Source organism: Pagrus pagrus, assembly GCF_965226575.1.
Source record: "Pagrus pagrus genome assembly, chromosome: 9".
In the NCBI taxonomy this organism is placed as follows: Eukaryota; Metazoa; Chordata; class Actinopteri; order Spariformes; family Sparidae; genus Pagrus; species Pagrus pagrus.
Genome location: NC_140193.1, coordinates 115,113 through 130,820, shown reverse-complemented (window position 1 = coordinate 130,820; position 15,708 = coordinate 115,113). Strand labels below are relative to the sequence as shown.

The window sequence follows — 15,708 nt, the reverse complement described above, 5'->3', positions numbered from 1 at the left end:
TGGCTTCTCTCTCTCCCTCTCCTCTTTTCTCCTGCTCAGTGTGCCAGATGTTCAGTTACACCTCTGCCTCCCTTAGCATCAGTGTCACGGAGTGTGGCAGCTGTGACACCGATTCTCCCGCGCCATGCCCGGACCCACATAAAGTTGCCCACCACACGGGACGAGGTCTGCCAGGTCCACCAAGGGTTCCACGCAGTGGCTGGGATCCCCCGGGTGATCGGTGTGGTGGATGGCACCCTCATTCCAATCCACAATCCCTCCCTGGTGGATCCGTGCTGGATCGGTAGAAAGCACTACGCGGCCATCAACACACCCACACACACACCCGCACCCACACCCCCACACACACACGATACATGCGTAGCCTAATTGCACCAGTGTTGAGGGACCGCGGGGCGCTGTGTGTGACTTATGCGCTGATAAAGAGGTGGGTGATCGATTTGCCTGGCATCGATTGATTCAGTTTCAGCAGCACCGCGGTGGACAGCTCCCACTAAGAGCTTCTTAAGAAGCTTCTTTGGCTTGATCTTAAGGTTCTCCTAAGAAGGCAGTTAAGAACCATTATCAGTTGGTACCAAAACTGTACACCGACTGTGGGGGGTACTGTTGTGCAACTCCTGGTGAGTTTAATGACCCCTTCACAACTTTAAGTCTCCTGAAACATGTTAACACTTCCTCATCCAAGCTTCTGACAAACTAGCCAAAGGCTTTGTGACTACATTGTTCAACTCCGGCCTTTAGATATCCTGACACACTTAGAGTTTCAAAAACAGTGAGGCTGCTGATGAGGTCAGGCCTCTGGAGTCTTCAGATGCTGTTTACATAGTAACAACTTTAATGAGATCCACAGAGTGCGACGCAATCTGATAAAATAAACTGCCTAGTCTCAAACAGTTGTTTTAAGGTCAGGTAACTAAGACTCTCAAGTACATGTTGTATGTTTTTTGGGTGACAGTCAGTTTTTACTCACATCTGCGAGTTAGATAATCTGTCTATTATTCACAGAGTTTTTTTGACAACATTAATGGATGATGAATTAAATCTAACATATGTAACTCTTGATGGGCATGTGGAAGTGGAAAAATACAGATATCTTTACTTTGTGGTTATGTTCACAGTATATATTCTGATCATCTGCAGTAATTCTACTATTGTGTATCTTATCTGGATTCACCAAAACCTCCATGAGCCTATGTACATTTTTATTGCAGCTCTGTTGGTCAACTCTGTTCTTTACAGCACTGCCATCTACCCAAAGCTTCTGATCGACTTTTTATCTGAGAAACAGATCACATCATATTCAGCCTGTCTCTTGCAGTTTCAGATATTTTACTCATTAGCTGGTTCAGAGTTCTTACTGTTGGCAGCCATGGCCTATGACAGGTATGTGTCTATATGTAAACCTCTGCAATATGCAGCTATAATGAGTAAAACAACTGTCAGTATTTTCTTGGTCTTCGCTTGGATTCTGCCTGCCTCTCAGCTTGCTGTGCCAACTGCATTGAGTGCCAAAGAAAAAATCTGCGCCTTTATTTTAAATGGAATTTTCTGCAATAATGCAGTTTACAAACTTCAATGTGTAATCTCAGGGGCACGTCTTATACGAGATATGATCATCTTTCTAAATGTTGCACTTCTCCCTGTGCTCTTCATACTATTCACATACACCAGGATACTTATAATATCCTATCGCAGTAGTAGTGAAGTCAGGAGAAAAGCTGCTCAGACCTGTTTACCACACTTGATCGTTTTGATAAACTTTTCATGTTTGTGTGCATATGATGTCATTATAATTGGATTGGAGTCGGATTTTCCAAAACTTGTTCGTTTAATAATGACTTTACAAATAATATTGTATCATCCTCTCTTTAATCCAATCATATATGGACTAAAAATGAAAGAAATCTCTAAACACCTGAAGAGGTTGTTCAGCTCAGCTAAAAATGAACTCACGTATCAACACAGATAACTGATTATGTAATTCCTCTGATCCTTGTTTGTTTAATGTATGAAATTGTTTCTCTGACTGATACACAGTAAAGCATAATATCAGCATGAACAATGTAATATGTAATGACTGATCAATCTCTTGACGTTACTACATTTTCTAACTTGGTCTTTTGATACTGTTACAACAAAGCCACTACAGGGCTGTAGCTTCCACTGAGATACCAGCATCCTGAATGAGGATTTCCCTTCATGGCGGGCACAGAAAGACAAAGAAAGATAAACCACTACTATCACTAATCCTAAATATAAAACAGAAATGTAAAAATGTAAATAAAAGTTAAAGTTAGTTAACAGTAAATATCTGTTGTTAAATGAAAAGAACTGTACAGTAAATCAGTGAAGGATAGGGCTGTCACTTCAGCAGTGTACACAACATGAATAACATACAAAATACTGAATTACCCCTACTTGGCAAAACCTTGAGAGACTATAAACCATAAATTCATTTTGTGTAAACATATCTGATATAGTACTACTGGTACTTTTAACAGGGAAATAATTACTTCTTTGTTGTGTATATAACAAATATTCTTGTGAAAGTCTTGAAGCCAGGTAGAATTTATTGATCTGCTTACTGACTAATAATAGGTGTGAATCTTCATTTGCCTCACGATTCCATCACGATTCAGCTGTCAACGATTAGAATGCAAAACTGTTCTCGATACCTCTCGACGCACCTCAGTGTATGTCATCCTCAATGATCTTTATTACTGCACATGACTACTTTTCTTACTTTTTTATTCAGAAAGTCCTTCCAATAATCAGACTACAGCAGTCTACAAAATAAAAGCTGCACCTTTTCAATACATAAACATTACAAAACCAAAGCATTTATCCATCTGCAGTGCCTTACACGTTTGTTGTAATCTACAATAATATTGTTTTCACATGTTGACAGCGCCTCCTCAGATCTTGGCTGATTATCTGGTCTTTCTGTAACAGTTATTATTTATGGCTGCAGACATTAGCTTCAGGTGAAAATGGCTAATGTGATTAGCAATTGTTGTGAGGCAGAAGCCACGGTCAGCGTGGGTCTCGTCCAGTTCAGGGAGCATACGTCAATCCGACGGCCCAAAAGTCCGACCGCCCATCTCTCCGACTACTCATTAATCCGACTTTTGTAGGCCCATTGGCCCGACTGCCCATTGCTCCGACCAAAATAATCTCTATATTCCGACCAGGGCTAAATCCGACCATCCAGAATTCCGACTTTGGACCGAACCGGCTCTGGGTCATGGCTCGAGGCGAAGGAGGTTCACAGTCATGGTTTAAAGTAACCCCGGGTAGGCTGAGCTTGCTTTTATTCATAAAATAATCAGAGCACAAAAGTTACCCGGGCCATGCGCCCCCCCCCCCCCCCCCCGTTTCCGCAGTGTATGATTCGGGGTCACCTCTAGTGTTAACAAAAGTCAAAACTAACGGAACATAACTGTAGCCTACCCAGCACCCCTCAAACAAACTCCAGTATATGGTTATTGTCCCCAGCACTTTTCAAAATAAACTGACGCCCCACTTGTGCAGCCGTCTTGTCTGTGGATTTCACTGAACAAAATGTCATGCAGAGATTTTTATTTTTTTTTTTTTTAACTTTAGTTTCTTTTGGATTTTTGTGCGTATTATGGAGCCGTTTTGGTCCGTGTTTGTAAGTCTTTTTTTTTCCTGGATAACTTTTTCCATAGTTGCAACATTTGGGGTCGGAGTGTGTGATTGAAATCCACCACGGTCTGCTTCCTGTTCAAGGCATCTCCTCCTTCGGATGCCGAGACTTTGTGTTTATTAATTAAGCTGTCACTGACTATCACATCTGTGCACATCACTTAAAAAATAAAAGGAACAGGAGCAGGACCCATGCGCTTTTGACTACACTGTGGCGCCGTCAAAATACAGGAGATTAAGTTGATATCTCAGTCTATCCTGCTTCTGGGCCGGATTAGTCGGTCTAATACACTGTCGTAATTACTGGGAGTCGTAACACCGGGCATACTTAAGTCGGGGAAATGGGAGGTCGGACTAATGGACGAAAAAATATAGAAATGTATGGTCGGAGAAATGGGAAGTCGAAATTTTGGGTAGTCGGAGAAATAGAGAGTCGGGCTAATGGACGCAAAAATTAAGAAATGTATGCGGAGAAATGGGAAGTCGGACAAATGGGAAGTCGGACAGACGCCATGCGCCCGTACAGTTTGTGCTTCCCAGTAAGTTCCTAAAATCCAACATGTGCCCTGAGATGTCCATTTTAAAAGATACTCTGTTTTTTTTTACCACTCGCAGATGATCTCTGCCTCCCTCCAACATCCCTCCTACATAGTGAACGTTAGCCTAATGTCCGCCCACATGTCAAAGCATGGGAGCAACGTCGCAATGTAATTATATTGTCCAGCTGAGGCCAGACAATCAACAATCAGCATAAGCTGCAGACTCTTGATTATGCTCTGTCTCTGCATCGATGCAGAATCTTCCACGTCCGCATCGCGATGCATCTTATAATTGAGAAATGTTGACGCCTCTACTAAATGATAGTAATTAGTTACTAAAACATTTACATGTTCTTCGTAAGAAGTCCTTGCTGCTTTCATAGCTTATAGCTAGCAAGTCCTCGGCGGTCCTCACATTCTCACCTTCTGACAGATTTCTATATTTCTCTGTGTGTTTTGTCTCAAAGTGACGGCTCAAGTTGTAGTCTTTTAATGCGGCCATGTTTGTTGCAAACAAACAACTTCACAGCCGACTTCATCCATGACCTAATAAACACTTTACATTTGGCATTAACCTTACGCTTTTTAGTGCCCATTTGTGGCAGGTGACTCCAGTTTGTACCTCCATCAACTGCGTTGCACAAACAAAATGGAGATCCCCACTCAGATTACGCTGTGACTTCAAACATCGTTCATGTCAAACAACTGTATCAGGAGGAAGCACTCAGGACACACAAATGTTTCAAAATAAAAGCCGATTTAGGTCCTTTCGTTCAATGCTTTTTACATTAATGAGTAAAATGGTGCGGATTGTAGTCGACCTCGCGGGGCAGACAGAATGGACAGGGCCAGAACGGGCCCCGCAGGCTGTACAATGCCGACATCTGGCTTTGGCTCTTCTGAAACATGTTAACAATTCCTCATCCAAACTTCCGACCAGTTAGCAAAAGGCTTTCAACCCCGACCTTTAGGTCCCGTGAAACGTGAGTTTTCCTGTGAAGCCCTATCTTCAAGATCAGGCCTCTAGAGTTTGATGGAGTTGTTTACACAGTAGTAGTTCTTGGTTACAAGACATAATGAGATCCATGGAGAGTGAAGAAATCTGATAAAAACACATGCCACAGAGTCGAACAGTTCACGTAGTTAGTTCTGGAGATGAATGCACAAAGTGTGTTTTTAGGTCAGGTAACTGTAAATGTAAAAGACTCTCCAGTTCAGGTTACATGTTAATGCAGTGACAGTGCTTTTCTCAGGTATTACTCCTGTTTGCCAGTTATACAATCTGCTCATTAAAATCATTGAGTTTTTGACAACATTAATGGATGATGAATTAAATCTAACATATGTAACTCTTGATGGGCATGTGGAAGTGGAAAAATACAGATATCTTTACTTTGTGGTTATGTTCACAGTATATATTCTGATCATCTGCAGTAATTCTACTATTGTGTATCTTATCTGGATTCACCAAAACCTCCATGAGCCTATGTACATTTTCATTGCAGCTCTGTTGGTCAACTCTGTTCTTTTCAGCACTGCCATCTACCCAAAGCTTCTGATCGACTTTTTATCTGAGAAACAGATCATATCATATTCAGCCTGTCTCTTGCAGTTTCATATTTTTTACTCTTTAGGTGGTTCAGAGTTTCTACTGTTGGCAGCCATGGCCTATGACAGGTATGTGTCTATATGTAAACCTCTGCAATATGCAGCTATAATGAGTAAAACAACTGTCAGTGTTTTCTTGGTCTTTGCTTGGATTCTGCCTGCCTGTCAGCTTGCTGTGCCAACTGCATTGAGTGCCAGAGAAAAAATCTGTGCCTTTATTTTAAATGGAATTTTTTGCAATAATGCAGTTTACAAACTTCAATGTGTAATCTCAGGGGCACGTCTTATACGAGATATGATCATCTTGCTAAATGTTGCACTTCTCCCTGTGCTCTTCATACTATTCACATACACCAGGATACTTATAATATCCTATCGCAGTAGTAGTGAAGTCAGGAGAAAAGCTGCTCAGACCTGTTTACCACACTTGATCGTTTTGATAAACTTTTCATGTTTGTGTGCATATGATGTCATTATAATTGGATTGGAGTCGGATTTTCCAAAAATTGTTCGTTTAATAATGACTTTACAAATAATATTGTATCATCCTCTCTTTAATCCAATCATATATGGACTAAAAATGAAAGACATTTCTAAACACCTGAAGAGGTTGTTCAGCTCAGCTAAAATGAACTCACGTATCAACACAGATAACTGATTAGGTAATTCCTCTGATCCTTGTTTGTTTAATGTATGAAATTGTTTCTCTGACTGATACACAGTAAAGCATAATATCAGCATGAACAATGTAATATGTAATGACTGATCAATCTCTTGACGTTACTACATTTTCTTACTTGGTCTTTTGATACTGTTACAACAAAGCCACTACAGGGCTGTAGCTTCCACTGAGATACCAGCATCCTGAATGAGGATTTCCCTTCATGGCGGGCACAGAAAGATACATTTTTCTTGGATGATACTGTGCTCGTCATAATGAACAAAGCGAAAGAAAAGAAAGATAAACCACTACTGTCACTAATCCTAAATATAAAACAGAAATGTACAAATAAAAGTTAAAGTTAGTTAACAGTAAATATCTGTTGTTAAATGAAAAGAACTGTACAGTTGTTAAATATATGTTGTCACAACTGACGGATAAATGGGAATTGAAAGGATAATATGACGATTTCTGAGCCGAGATAAATCAGTGAAGGAACATGAATAACATGCAAAATACTGAGACTATGGTTCACACCTGTACAGTAGTGTGCTCATAACTGCCTGCTGTTGTTGGAACTGATGTGATAAACTATCATTAGTTACGGTATCTACGCTATCAGTTGGTACCAAAACTGTTGTTGCAACTCCTGGTGAGTTCAATGACCCCTACTATAAACCATTAGTTCATTTTGTGTAAACATATCTGATAGTACTACTGGTACTTTTAACAGGGAAATAATTACTTCTTTGTTGTGTATATAACAAATATTCTTGTGAAAGTCTTGAAGCCAGGTAGAATTTATTGATCTGCTTACTGACTAATAATAGGTGTGAATCTTCATTTGCCTCACGATTCCATCACGATTCAGCTGTCAACAATTTGAATGCAAAACTGTTCTCGACACCTCTCGACGCACCTCAGTGTATGGCATCCTCAATGATCTTTATTACTGCCCATGACTATTTTTTTTACTTTTTTTATTCAGAAAGTCCTTCCAATAATAAGACTACAGCAGTCTACAAAATAAAAGCTGCATCTTTTCAATACATAAACATTACAAAACCAAAGCATTTTTTCATCTGCAGTGCCTTACACGTTTGTTGTAATTACAATAATATTGTTTTCACATGGCAGCTTCAAGATAAGGCATTCATGGACTCTGCTGCACACACCTCTCTCAGAGTTGGACGGCAAAGTTGACAACGCCTCCTCAGATCTTGGTTGATTATCTGGGCTTTCTGTAACAGTTATTATTTATGGCTGCAGACATTAGCTTCATGTCACGCCTTTGCTAGAATCCCAGATACAGACACCAACTGGCAGAATTGAGATGTTTATTAGATGCTGGGAGGTGAGGGAAAGGGGGAGCGATGGGCCGGAGAGTGGATCCAGGGGGAAGACAGCGGCAGGGGGGCTGGAGGTGATGGCTGGGGTGGCAGGCAGACTGGAGGTCTAGAGGACGGGCTGGTGGGCAGACTGGCAGGCAGGCGGGCGGGACAGGAACTGCAGCAGGGAAAAGCAGCAGTTAGAATAAGAACAAAACTTGCAAGCAGAAATTCTGAGGCTTGGCTCGGCTAGAACGCGACCACGACGAACCGTGTGGACTGAGTGATGATCCGGCAGAGACTGACGGTTGAGGCACGACTGAAGTGCAGACTGGGTGATGAGCTGATGGGAACCAGGTGGCTTGATTGCAGCAGCAGGGCAGGTGTGGAGTGGGAGGCAGGCAGGTCCAGGAGAGGTGACCGAGTGCAAGGGGGAGGGGGAAGGAGACATAGACATACAAACAGGTAGAGTGACAAAACAAAACAGACAAACATGCAACACAAACTGTCATGGCGCTGGCCTTGTGACAGTAACCACCATAAAGAAGGGAGATCCTTGGTAGAAAGCCATACCTTGTCTCCAGGCGTATATCGAGGTGTAGGAGTCCGATGACGGTTGGCTTGGTGTTTGTAATGGCCCGAGGCACGGAGTAAGGCTGAGCGTGCACAGTGCCAGGTCTTGTGGCACCGGCGGACATGGGCCTGGACTGAGGGCACTGAAAGCTCCTTTTCCTGTGAGGGGAATAGTGGAGGCTGGTACCCAAAAACACATTGGAATGGTGACATACCTGTGGCAGACGAAGGTAGACTGTTATGGGCATACTCCACCCAGGGCGTAAGGGTGGACCAGGTGGATGGGTTGGTGGACACCATGCAGTGGAGAGAGGTCTCCAGATCCTGAACTCAGACTGACAGTGGCTCCAACTGAGGAACAGAAAGCCTTCCAGACAGCAGAGGTGAATTGAGGCCCACGATCTGAAACAATATCAGAAGGGAGTCCATACACACAGAACACCTCTCTGACCAACAGATCAGCTGTCTCCCTGGCTGAGGGCAGTTTGGGCAGCGGCAAAAAGCGTGCAAATTTACTGAAGCGGTCAACAACAGTGAGTATTACTGTGTTTCCAGCTGAAGCGGGCAGACCAGTCACAAAATCCAGGGCAAGATGTGACCAGGGGCGACGGGGCACCAGCAGGGGCGCAACATTCCAGCACTGGACTGATTTGAAGACTTGTTTTGTGCACAAACAGGGCAAGCAGACACAAAAGATTTTACATCTACATCCATAGAGGGCCACCAAAAACGTCGTCTAAGGAAAGCAAGTGTTCGATTTAATCCTGGGTGGCAAGTTAGTTTAGATGAATGGGCCCATTGCAGTACTGAGGATTTAACAGCGTCTGGAGCATACAGGCGACCCTGGGTCAGATTGCGTCTGTTGGGCCCCTCTTACTTCCTCTTCAATCTTGAGGGCTTTACAGAATGTGGTTTGGAGGTCATGGTATTCTGAGGGAATGGAGGACAGATCAGGGACTTCCGGCAGGGGTTCAGGGCTGGGCACAGAATAAGGTGGGGCTGTCTGCAAACAATTAGCATGGCAATGAAGGCTTCAGCTGATGATCCTCCCTGTCCTCCAATCAATCTGGGGATTGTGTTGTGCTAGCTAGGGAAGACCGAGGACTACAGGAACTGAAGGTGAGCCAATTATGTGAAAGCTGAGCTCCTCCTTATGATTACCAGACACAAGCAATCGTACGGGCACAGTCCTTTGAGTTATGTTGGCCAACACTCTACCATTTAGTGCACTTGCTTCTAGTGGTTTATCAAGACAGACAGAAGGCAGGTCTAACTGCTTGGCCACAGTGGCATCAAGAAAACTTGCATCTGCACCTGAATCTAAAAGGGCAAAAATATCAATGGACTGACCTTTCCATGACAATGTTGCTTGCACCTGTGCTCGGGGTTGAGGGGAGAGGGGAATGGAGGTGTGGCTCGCCAGGATTCTCCCTGTTACTGGCAAGCCTGGTCGTTTGCCAGGTGATACGGACATGAGGCCAGGAAATGATCAGGTCTCCCACAATACAGGCAGCTGTTGGTCTTAATACGGCGCTGACGCTCCTCTGGTTCCACTTGGAACTGTCCAAGTTGCATCGGCTCCGGTGAGGGCTCCCTCCTGGGCTGGTCTGTGGCTGGGCTCCCACCACCTTGGTGAACTCGGGAAACTGAGGCCGATGGAGGGTGCCCTGGGGAAGCAGTGGGTGGGCGCTGCTGCCTCTCTCTTCTCCGCTCTCGCAGCCGGTTATCTATAAGAATAGCTAAGGAGACTAGACCCTCAAAATCAGAGGGCTCCGGGTCAGAAACAAGTTCATCTTTAATTAAATCATTTAATCTTTGACAAAAAAACGCTTGAAGGGACTCATTATTCCAGCCACTCTCCAGGGACAGAGTACGAAATTCAACGGAAAATTCAGCAACACTACGCATACCTTGGCGTAAGGTGAGTAACCTTTTCGAGGCATCCTGGCCATGGACGGGGTGGTCGAAAACCCTCCTCATCTCAGAGGTGAAGGCAGCGTAGGAGGCGGTGACTGGAGACTCCTTCTCCCACAGGGCCGCAGCCCAGGCCAAGGCACTCCCACGTAGGAGCCTCATCACGTAGGCAACCTTTGACTGCTCTGTTGAGTATGACTGGGGCTGTTGGCTGAACACAAGATTACATTGCAATAAAAAGGAACAACATTGACCAAAGTCACCTTCATACCGGTCTGGGGGAGGAACCCATGGCTCCTTAACAGAAACAGAACTGGGCCCGGAACTGGGTACTGCTGGCGTTGGGGCTGGTGGCTGAACCTCAGGGGTTGTGGGCTGATTCATGTGGTCTCGAATCTCCATCACATTGGTGTTGAGCTCTCTGAGGCCCTCCATTAATTCCTTCAGTGCTTGGGCGTGCTGTCCAAGCAGCTGGTCATGGTGGGAAACTGCCGGTGGAAAGGGTTGGTGTCTTTTGGGTCCGGCATGGCCGGATCGTACTGTCACACCTTTGCTAGGATCCCAGATACAGACACCAACTGGCAGAATTAAGATGTTTATTAGAGGTTGGGAGGTGAGGGAAAGGGTTGTGATGGGCTGGAGAGTGGGTCCAGGGGGAAGACAGCGGCAGGGGGGCTGGAGGTGATGGCTGGGGTGGCAGGCAGACTGGAGGTCTAGAGGACAAGCTGGTGGGCAGACAGGCAGGCTGGCAGGCAGGCAGGTGGGGCAGGAACTGCAGCAGGGAAAAGCAGCAGCTAGAATAAGAACAAAACTTGCAAGCGAAGTCCTCTCAATGTGAGGACTTCGCAGACCACTTCAGAAGTAATATTGATTTTATCAGATCCAATCTTTTATCCAAACAGAAGACAGTGTGTTACACTTCTGAACCGTTCTTTTTACCTGAGGAAACACTGGAGCAATTTGTCCTGGTTGATGCAGGGATGCTTGGTAGAGTTTTCTCCCAAGTTAACCCAACAACCTGCCTTTTAGATCCCATTCCCACATCACTTTTTAAAACATTTTATGGATTTTTTGAGGATGAGTTGTTAAGCATTGTGAATTGCTCTCTTCAGACTGGTGTCTTCCCTGCTCCCTTTAAAACAGCAGTGGTGAGGCCCTTTCTGAAGAAGAATAACTTAGATCCCAACACTCTTAACAACTACAGACCTGTATCCAACTTACCTTTTTTAAGCAAAATTTTAGAAAAACTGGTTTTTATTCAACTCAATGAATTTTTAAATAGTAACAATATTTTAGAGAAGTATCAGTCAGGTTTTAGGACGAACCACAGCACCGAGACAGCCCTGTTGAAAATTGTTAATGACATCAGGTGTAGCATGGACTCTCAGAAACTTTCAGTCCTGGTGCTACTGGATCTTAGCGCTGCCTTCGATACAGTTGATCACCACACCTTGATAAACAGACTTAAAAACCTGGTGGGCCTCTCTGGCACTGTTTTAAACTGGTTCAACTCCTACCTTAATGACCGACACTTTTTTGTAAGTATGGATGCATGTTCCTCAAAAACCTATGAAATAAACTGTGGGGTGCCCCAAGGATCAATTTTAGGCCCAATACTTTTTAATCTATATATGCTTCCACTTGGCGACGTCATCAGGAGACACGGCGTAAAACTCCATAGTTATGCTGATGACACAGCTTTATATATCGCTGTGTCTCCTGAAGACACAAGCCCAGTTGATATTCTTCTAAACTGCATTTTAGATATAAAATCATGGATGGCAGAGAATTTCCTGCAGCTCAACCAGGACAAAACAGAAGTTTTAATTATTGGTCCTGAAACCAAGAGAGAGAAACTTTTACCAAAACTACAAGACTTTAAACCTTCACAATGTGTCAAGAACCTGGGCGTCATTTTTGATTCTGAGCTCGATTTTATTCTTCATATGAAAAATATTACAAAGATAGGGCTTTATCATCTCAAGAACATAGCCAGAATCCGCCCGTTTCTCTCTCGGTCAAACACGGAGGTGCTGATGCATGCTTTTATCTCATGTCGTATAGATTACTGTAACGCCCTGCTTTCTGGTCTTCCAATGAAAAGCACTTCCAAACTCCAGGTACTTCAAAATTCAGCCGCACGTGTGCTCACAGAACCAGAAGGGAACCAGAAGGGACCAGAAGGCAGGAGCACATTACACCTGTATTAAAATCGCTGCATTGGCTCCCCGTGCGTTTCAGGATCGATTTTAAGCTTCTTTTATTAGTTTTTAAGTGTCTTAACAGTCTTGGGCCTTCTTATCTTTCTGATTTGCTTTTACATTACCATCCCTCGCTGACCCTTAAGTCCTCCGGCTCCAACCTTTTAGTCATCCCAAGTGTTCGGACAAAAACCCACGGTGAGGCATCATTTTATTACTACGGCCCACGTCTGTGGAATGGCCTGCCGGAGAGCCTCAGGGCTGCAGAGACTGTTGATGTTTTTAAAAGCAGGCTCAAGACACACCTTTTTAACTTGTACAGCACTTTGTGTTGCATTTTTAATGTATGAAAGGTGCTATATAAATGAATAAAGTTTAAGTTTAAGCAGAAATTCTGAGGCTTGGCTCGGCTAGAACGCGACCACGACAAACCGTGTGGACTGAGTGACGATCCGGCAGAGACTGATGGTTGAGGCAGGACTGAAGTGCAGACTGGGTGATGAGCTGATGGGAACCAGGTGGCTTGATTGCAGCAGCAGGGCAGGTGTGGAGTGGGAGGCAGGCAGGTCCAGGAGAGGTGACCGAGTGCAAGGGGGAGGGGGAAGGAGACATAGACATACAAACAGGTAGAGTGACAAAACAAAACAGACAAACATGCAACACAAACTGTCATGGCGCTGGCCTTGTGACACTAAAGGTGAAAATGGCTAACGTGATTAGTGATCGTTGTGAGGCAGAAGCCACGGTCAGCGTGGGTGTCGTCCAGTTCGTGCTTCCCAGTAAGTTCCTAAAATCCAACATTTGTCCCGAGATGTCCATTTTAAAAAATACTTTTTTTTACCACTCGCAGATGATCTCTGCCTCCCTCCAACATCCCTCCTACATAGTGAACGTTAGCCTAATGTCCGCCCACATGTCAAAGTATGGGAGCAACGTTGCAACATAATTTTATTGGGGCCAGACAATCAACAATCAGCATAAGCTGCAGACTCTTGATTATGCTCTGTCTCTGCATCGATGCAGAATCTTCCACGTCCGCATTGCGATGCATCTTATAATTGAGAGATGTTGACGCCTCTACTAAATGATAGTAATTAGTTACTAAAACATTTACATGTTCTTCGTAAGAAGTCCTTGCTGCTTTTATAGCTTATAGCTAGCAAGTCCTCGGCGGTCCTCACATTCACACCTTCTGACAGATTTCTACATTTCTCTGTGTGTTTTGTCTCAAAGTGATGGCTCAAGTTGTAGTCTTTTAATGCAGCCACGTTTGTTGCAAACAAACAACTTCACAGCCGACCTCATCTGTGACTTATTAAACACTTTACATTTGGCATTAACCTTATGCTTTTTAGTGCCCATTTGTGGCAGGTGACTCCAGTTTGTACCTGGAGATGGAGATCCCCACTCAGATTACGCTGTGACTTCAAACATCGTTCATGTCAAACAACTGTATCAGGAGGAAGCACTCAGGACACACAAATGTTTCAAAATAAAAGCCGATTTAGGTCCTTTCGTTCAATGCTTTTTACATTAATGAGTAAAATGGTGCGGATTGTAGTCGACCTCGCGGGGCAGACAGAATGGACAGGGCCAGAACGGGCCCCGCAGGCTGTACAATGCCGACATCTGGCTTTGGCTCTTCTGAAACATGTTAACAATTCCTCATCCAAACTTCCGACCAGTTAGCAAAAGGCTTTCAACCCCGACCTTTAGGTCCCGTGAAACGTGAGTTTTCCTGTGAAGCCCTATCTTCAAGATCAGGCCTCTAGAGTTTGATGGAGTTGTTTACACAGTAGTAGTTCTTGGTTACAAGACATAATGAGATCCATGGAGAGTGAAGAAATCTGATAAAAACACCTTCCACAGAGTCGAACAGTTCACGTAGTTAGTTCTGGAGATGAATGCACAAAGTGTGTTTTTAGGTCAGGTAACTGTAAATGTAAAGGACTCTCAAGTTCGGGTTACATGTTAATGCAGTGACAGTGCTTTTCTCAGGTATTACTCCTGTTTGCCAGTTATACAATCTGCTCATTAAAATCATTGAGTTTTTTTGACAACATTAATGGATGATGAATTAAATCTAACATATGTAACTCTTGATGGGCATGTGGAAGTGGAAAAATACAGATATCTTTACTTTGTGGTTATGTTGACAGTATATATTCTGATCATCTGCAGTAATTCTACTATTGTGTATCTTATCTGGATTCACCAAAACCTCCATGAGCCTATGTACATTTTTATTGCAGCTCTGTTGGTCAACTCTGTTCTTCTCAGCACTGCCATCTACCCAAAGCTTCTGATCGACTTTTTATCTGAGAAACAGATCATATCATATTCAGCCTGTCTCTTGCAGTTTCAGATATTTTACTCTTTAGGTGGTTCAGAGTTCTTACTGTTGGCAGCCATGGCCTATGACAGGTATGTGTCTATATGTAAACCTCTGCAATATGCAGCTATAATGAGGAAAACAACTGTCAGTATTTTCTTGGTCTTCGCTTGGATTCTGCCTGCCTCTCAGGTCGCTGTGTCAACAGCATTGAGAGCTAATGAAAAACTCTGTAGCTTTTCTTTAAAGGGAATTTTTTGCAACAATAAAGTTTATAAACTTAAATGTGTGGTCTCAAGAGAACAAATTATACATGATATTGTCATTTTGCTAAATGTTTTACTTCTCCCTGTGCTCTTCATACTATTCACATACACCAGGATACTTCTAATATCCTATCGAAGTAGTAGAGCAGTCAGGAGAAAAGCTGCTCAGACCTGTTTACCACACTTGATCGTTTTGATAAACTTCTCCTGCTTGTGTGCATATGATGTCATCACAGTACATCTTGAATCTGATTTTCCAAAGACTGTACATTTTATAATGACTTTACAGATAGTCATTTATCATCCTCTCTTTAATCCAATCATGTACGGGCTTAAAATGAAAAATATTTCTAAATGCCTCATGAAGTTGTTCTGTCCAACCAAAACAATCTGATGTATTAACACAATATACACACGACAGATGTTTGTTCTGTTATCTCAGAGTTGATTCTGATTTTCTGTGTAGTTTGAATTTTTCTTTTCATGACAGTACAGTAACAAATATTGTCAACTTTGACAGTGTAATGACTCCCCTCTATTAAGTGAAATTTTAATTAGTTTAGTTGGAATTTTAAAGGTACAATCTGTAATTCAGATGTAAACTACTACATAGAAATGAT

General features: G+C 43.3%; 4 protein-coding genes across 4 annotated transcripts; 3 read left to right on the top strand and 1 right to left on the bottom strand.

The window, feature by feature from the left end:
• Window positions 1-1,024: 1,024 nt before the first annotated feature.
• LOC311262818 (olfactory receptor 2S2-like) lies at window positions 1,025-1,892 on the top strand (the record flags this gene model as incomplete). Its single annotated transcript, XM_084362554.1, is given in 2 exon segments — window positions 1,025-1,867; window positions 1,869-1,892. Coding segments are annotated over 2 exon segments (867 nt in total).
• Window positions 1,893-5,523: 3,631 nt separating this feature from the next.
• On the top strand, window positions 5,524-6,391 carry LOC311262819 (olfactory receptor 13C2-like; the record flags this gene model as incomplete). The annotated part of the gene is given in 2 exon segments (XM_084362555.1): window positions 5,524-6,366; window positions 6,368-6,391. Coding segments are annotated over 2 exon segments (867 nt in total).
• A 1,101-nt stretch (window positions 6,392-7,492) lies between these two features.
• LOC311262290 (uncharacterized protein) lies at window positions 7,493-8,571 on the bottom strand. Its single transcript, XM_084361572.1, has 3 exons — window positions 8,376-8,571; window positions 8,074-8,163; window positions 7,493-7,980 (listed from the first exon to the last, which is right to left on the bottom strand). The coding sequence occupies exons 1-3, from the start codon at window positions 8,498-8,500 to the stop codon at window positions 7,815-7,817; spliced, it is 381 nt and encodes a 126-aa protein (XP_084217698.1). The 5' UTR covers window positions 8,501-8,571; the 3' UTR covers window positions 7,493-7,814.
• Window positions 8,572-14,555: 5,984 nt separating this feature from the next.
• Window positions 14,556-15,482, top strand: LOC311262373 (olfactory receptor 11A1-like; the record flags this gene model as incomplete). Its single annotated transcript, XM_084361712.1, has 1 exon — window positions 14,556-15,482. One exon carries the CDS (start codon window positions 14,556-14,558, stop codon window positions 15,480-15,482), a length of 927 nt encoding a protein of 308 aa, XP_084217838.1.
• Window positions 15,483-15,708: the final 226 nt, after the last annotated feature.

Coding starts and splice junctions, on each gene's coding strand:
- LOC311262290 (XM_084361572.1), bottom strand. CDS start 8,500: ATGTCCGCCGGTGCCACAAGACCTGGCACTGTGCACGCTCAGCCTTAC. Junction 8,164..8,375: donor GATATACGCCTGGAGACAAG/GTATGGCTTTCT, acceptor GCTGCAATCAAG/CCACCTGGTTCCCATCAGCT. Junction 7,981..8,073: donor ATCATCACTCAGTCCACACG/GTTCGTCGTGGT, acceptor TCCCTGCTGCAG/TTCCTGTCCCGCCCGCCTGC.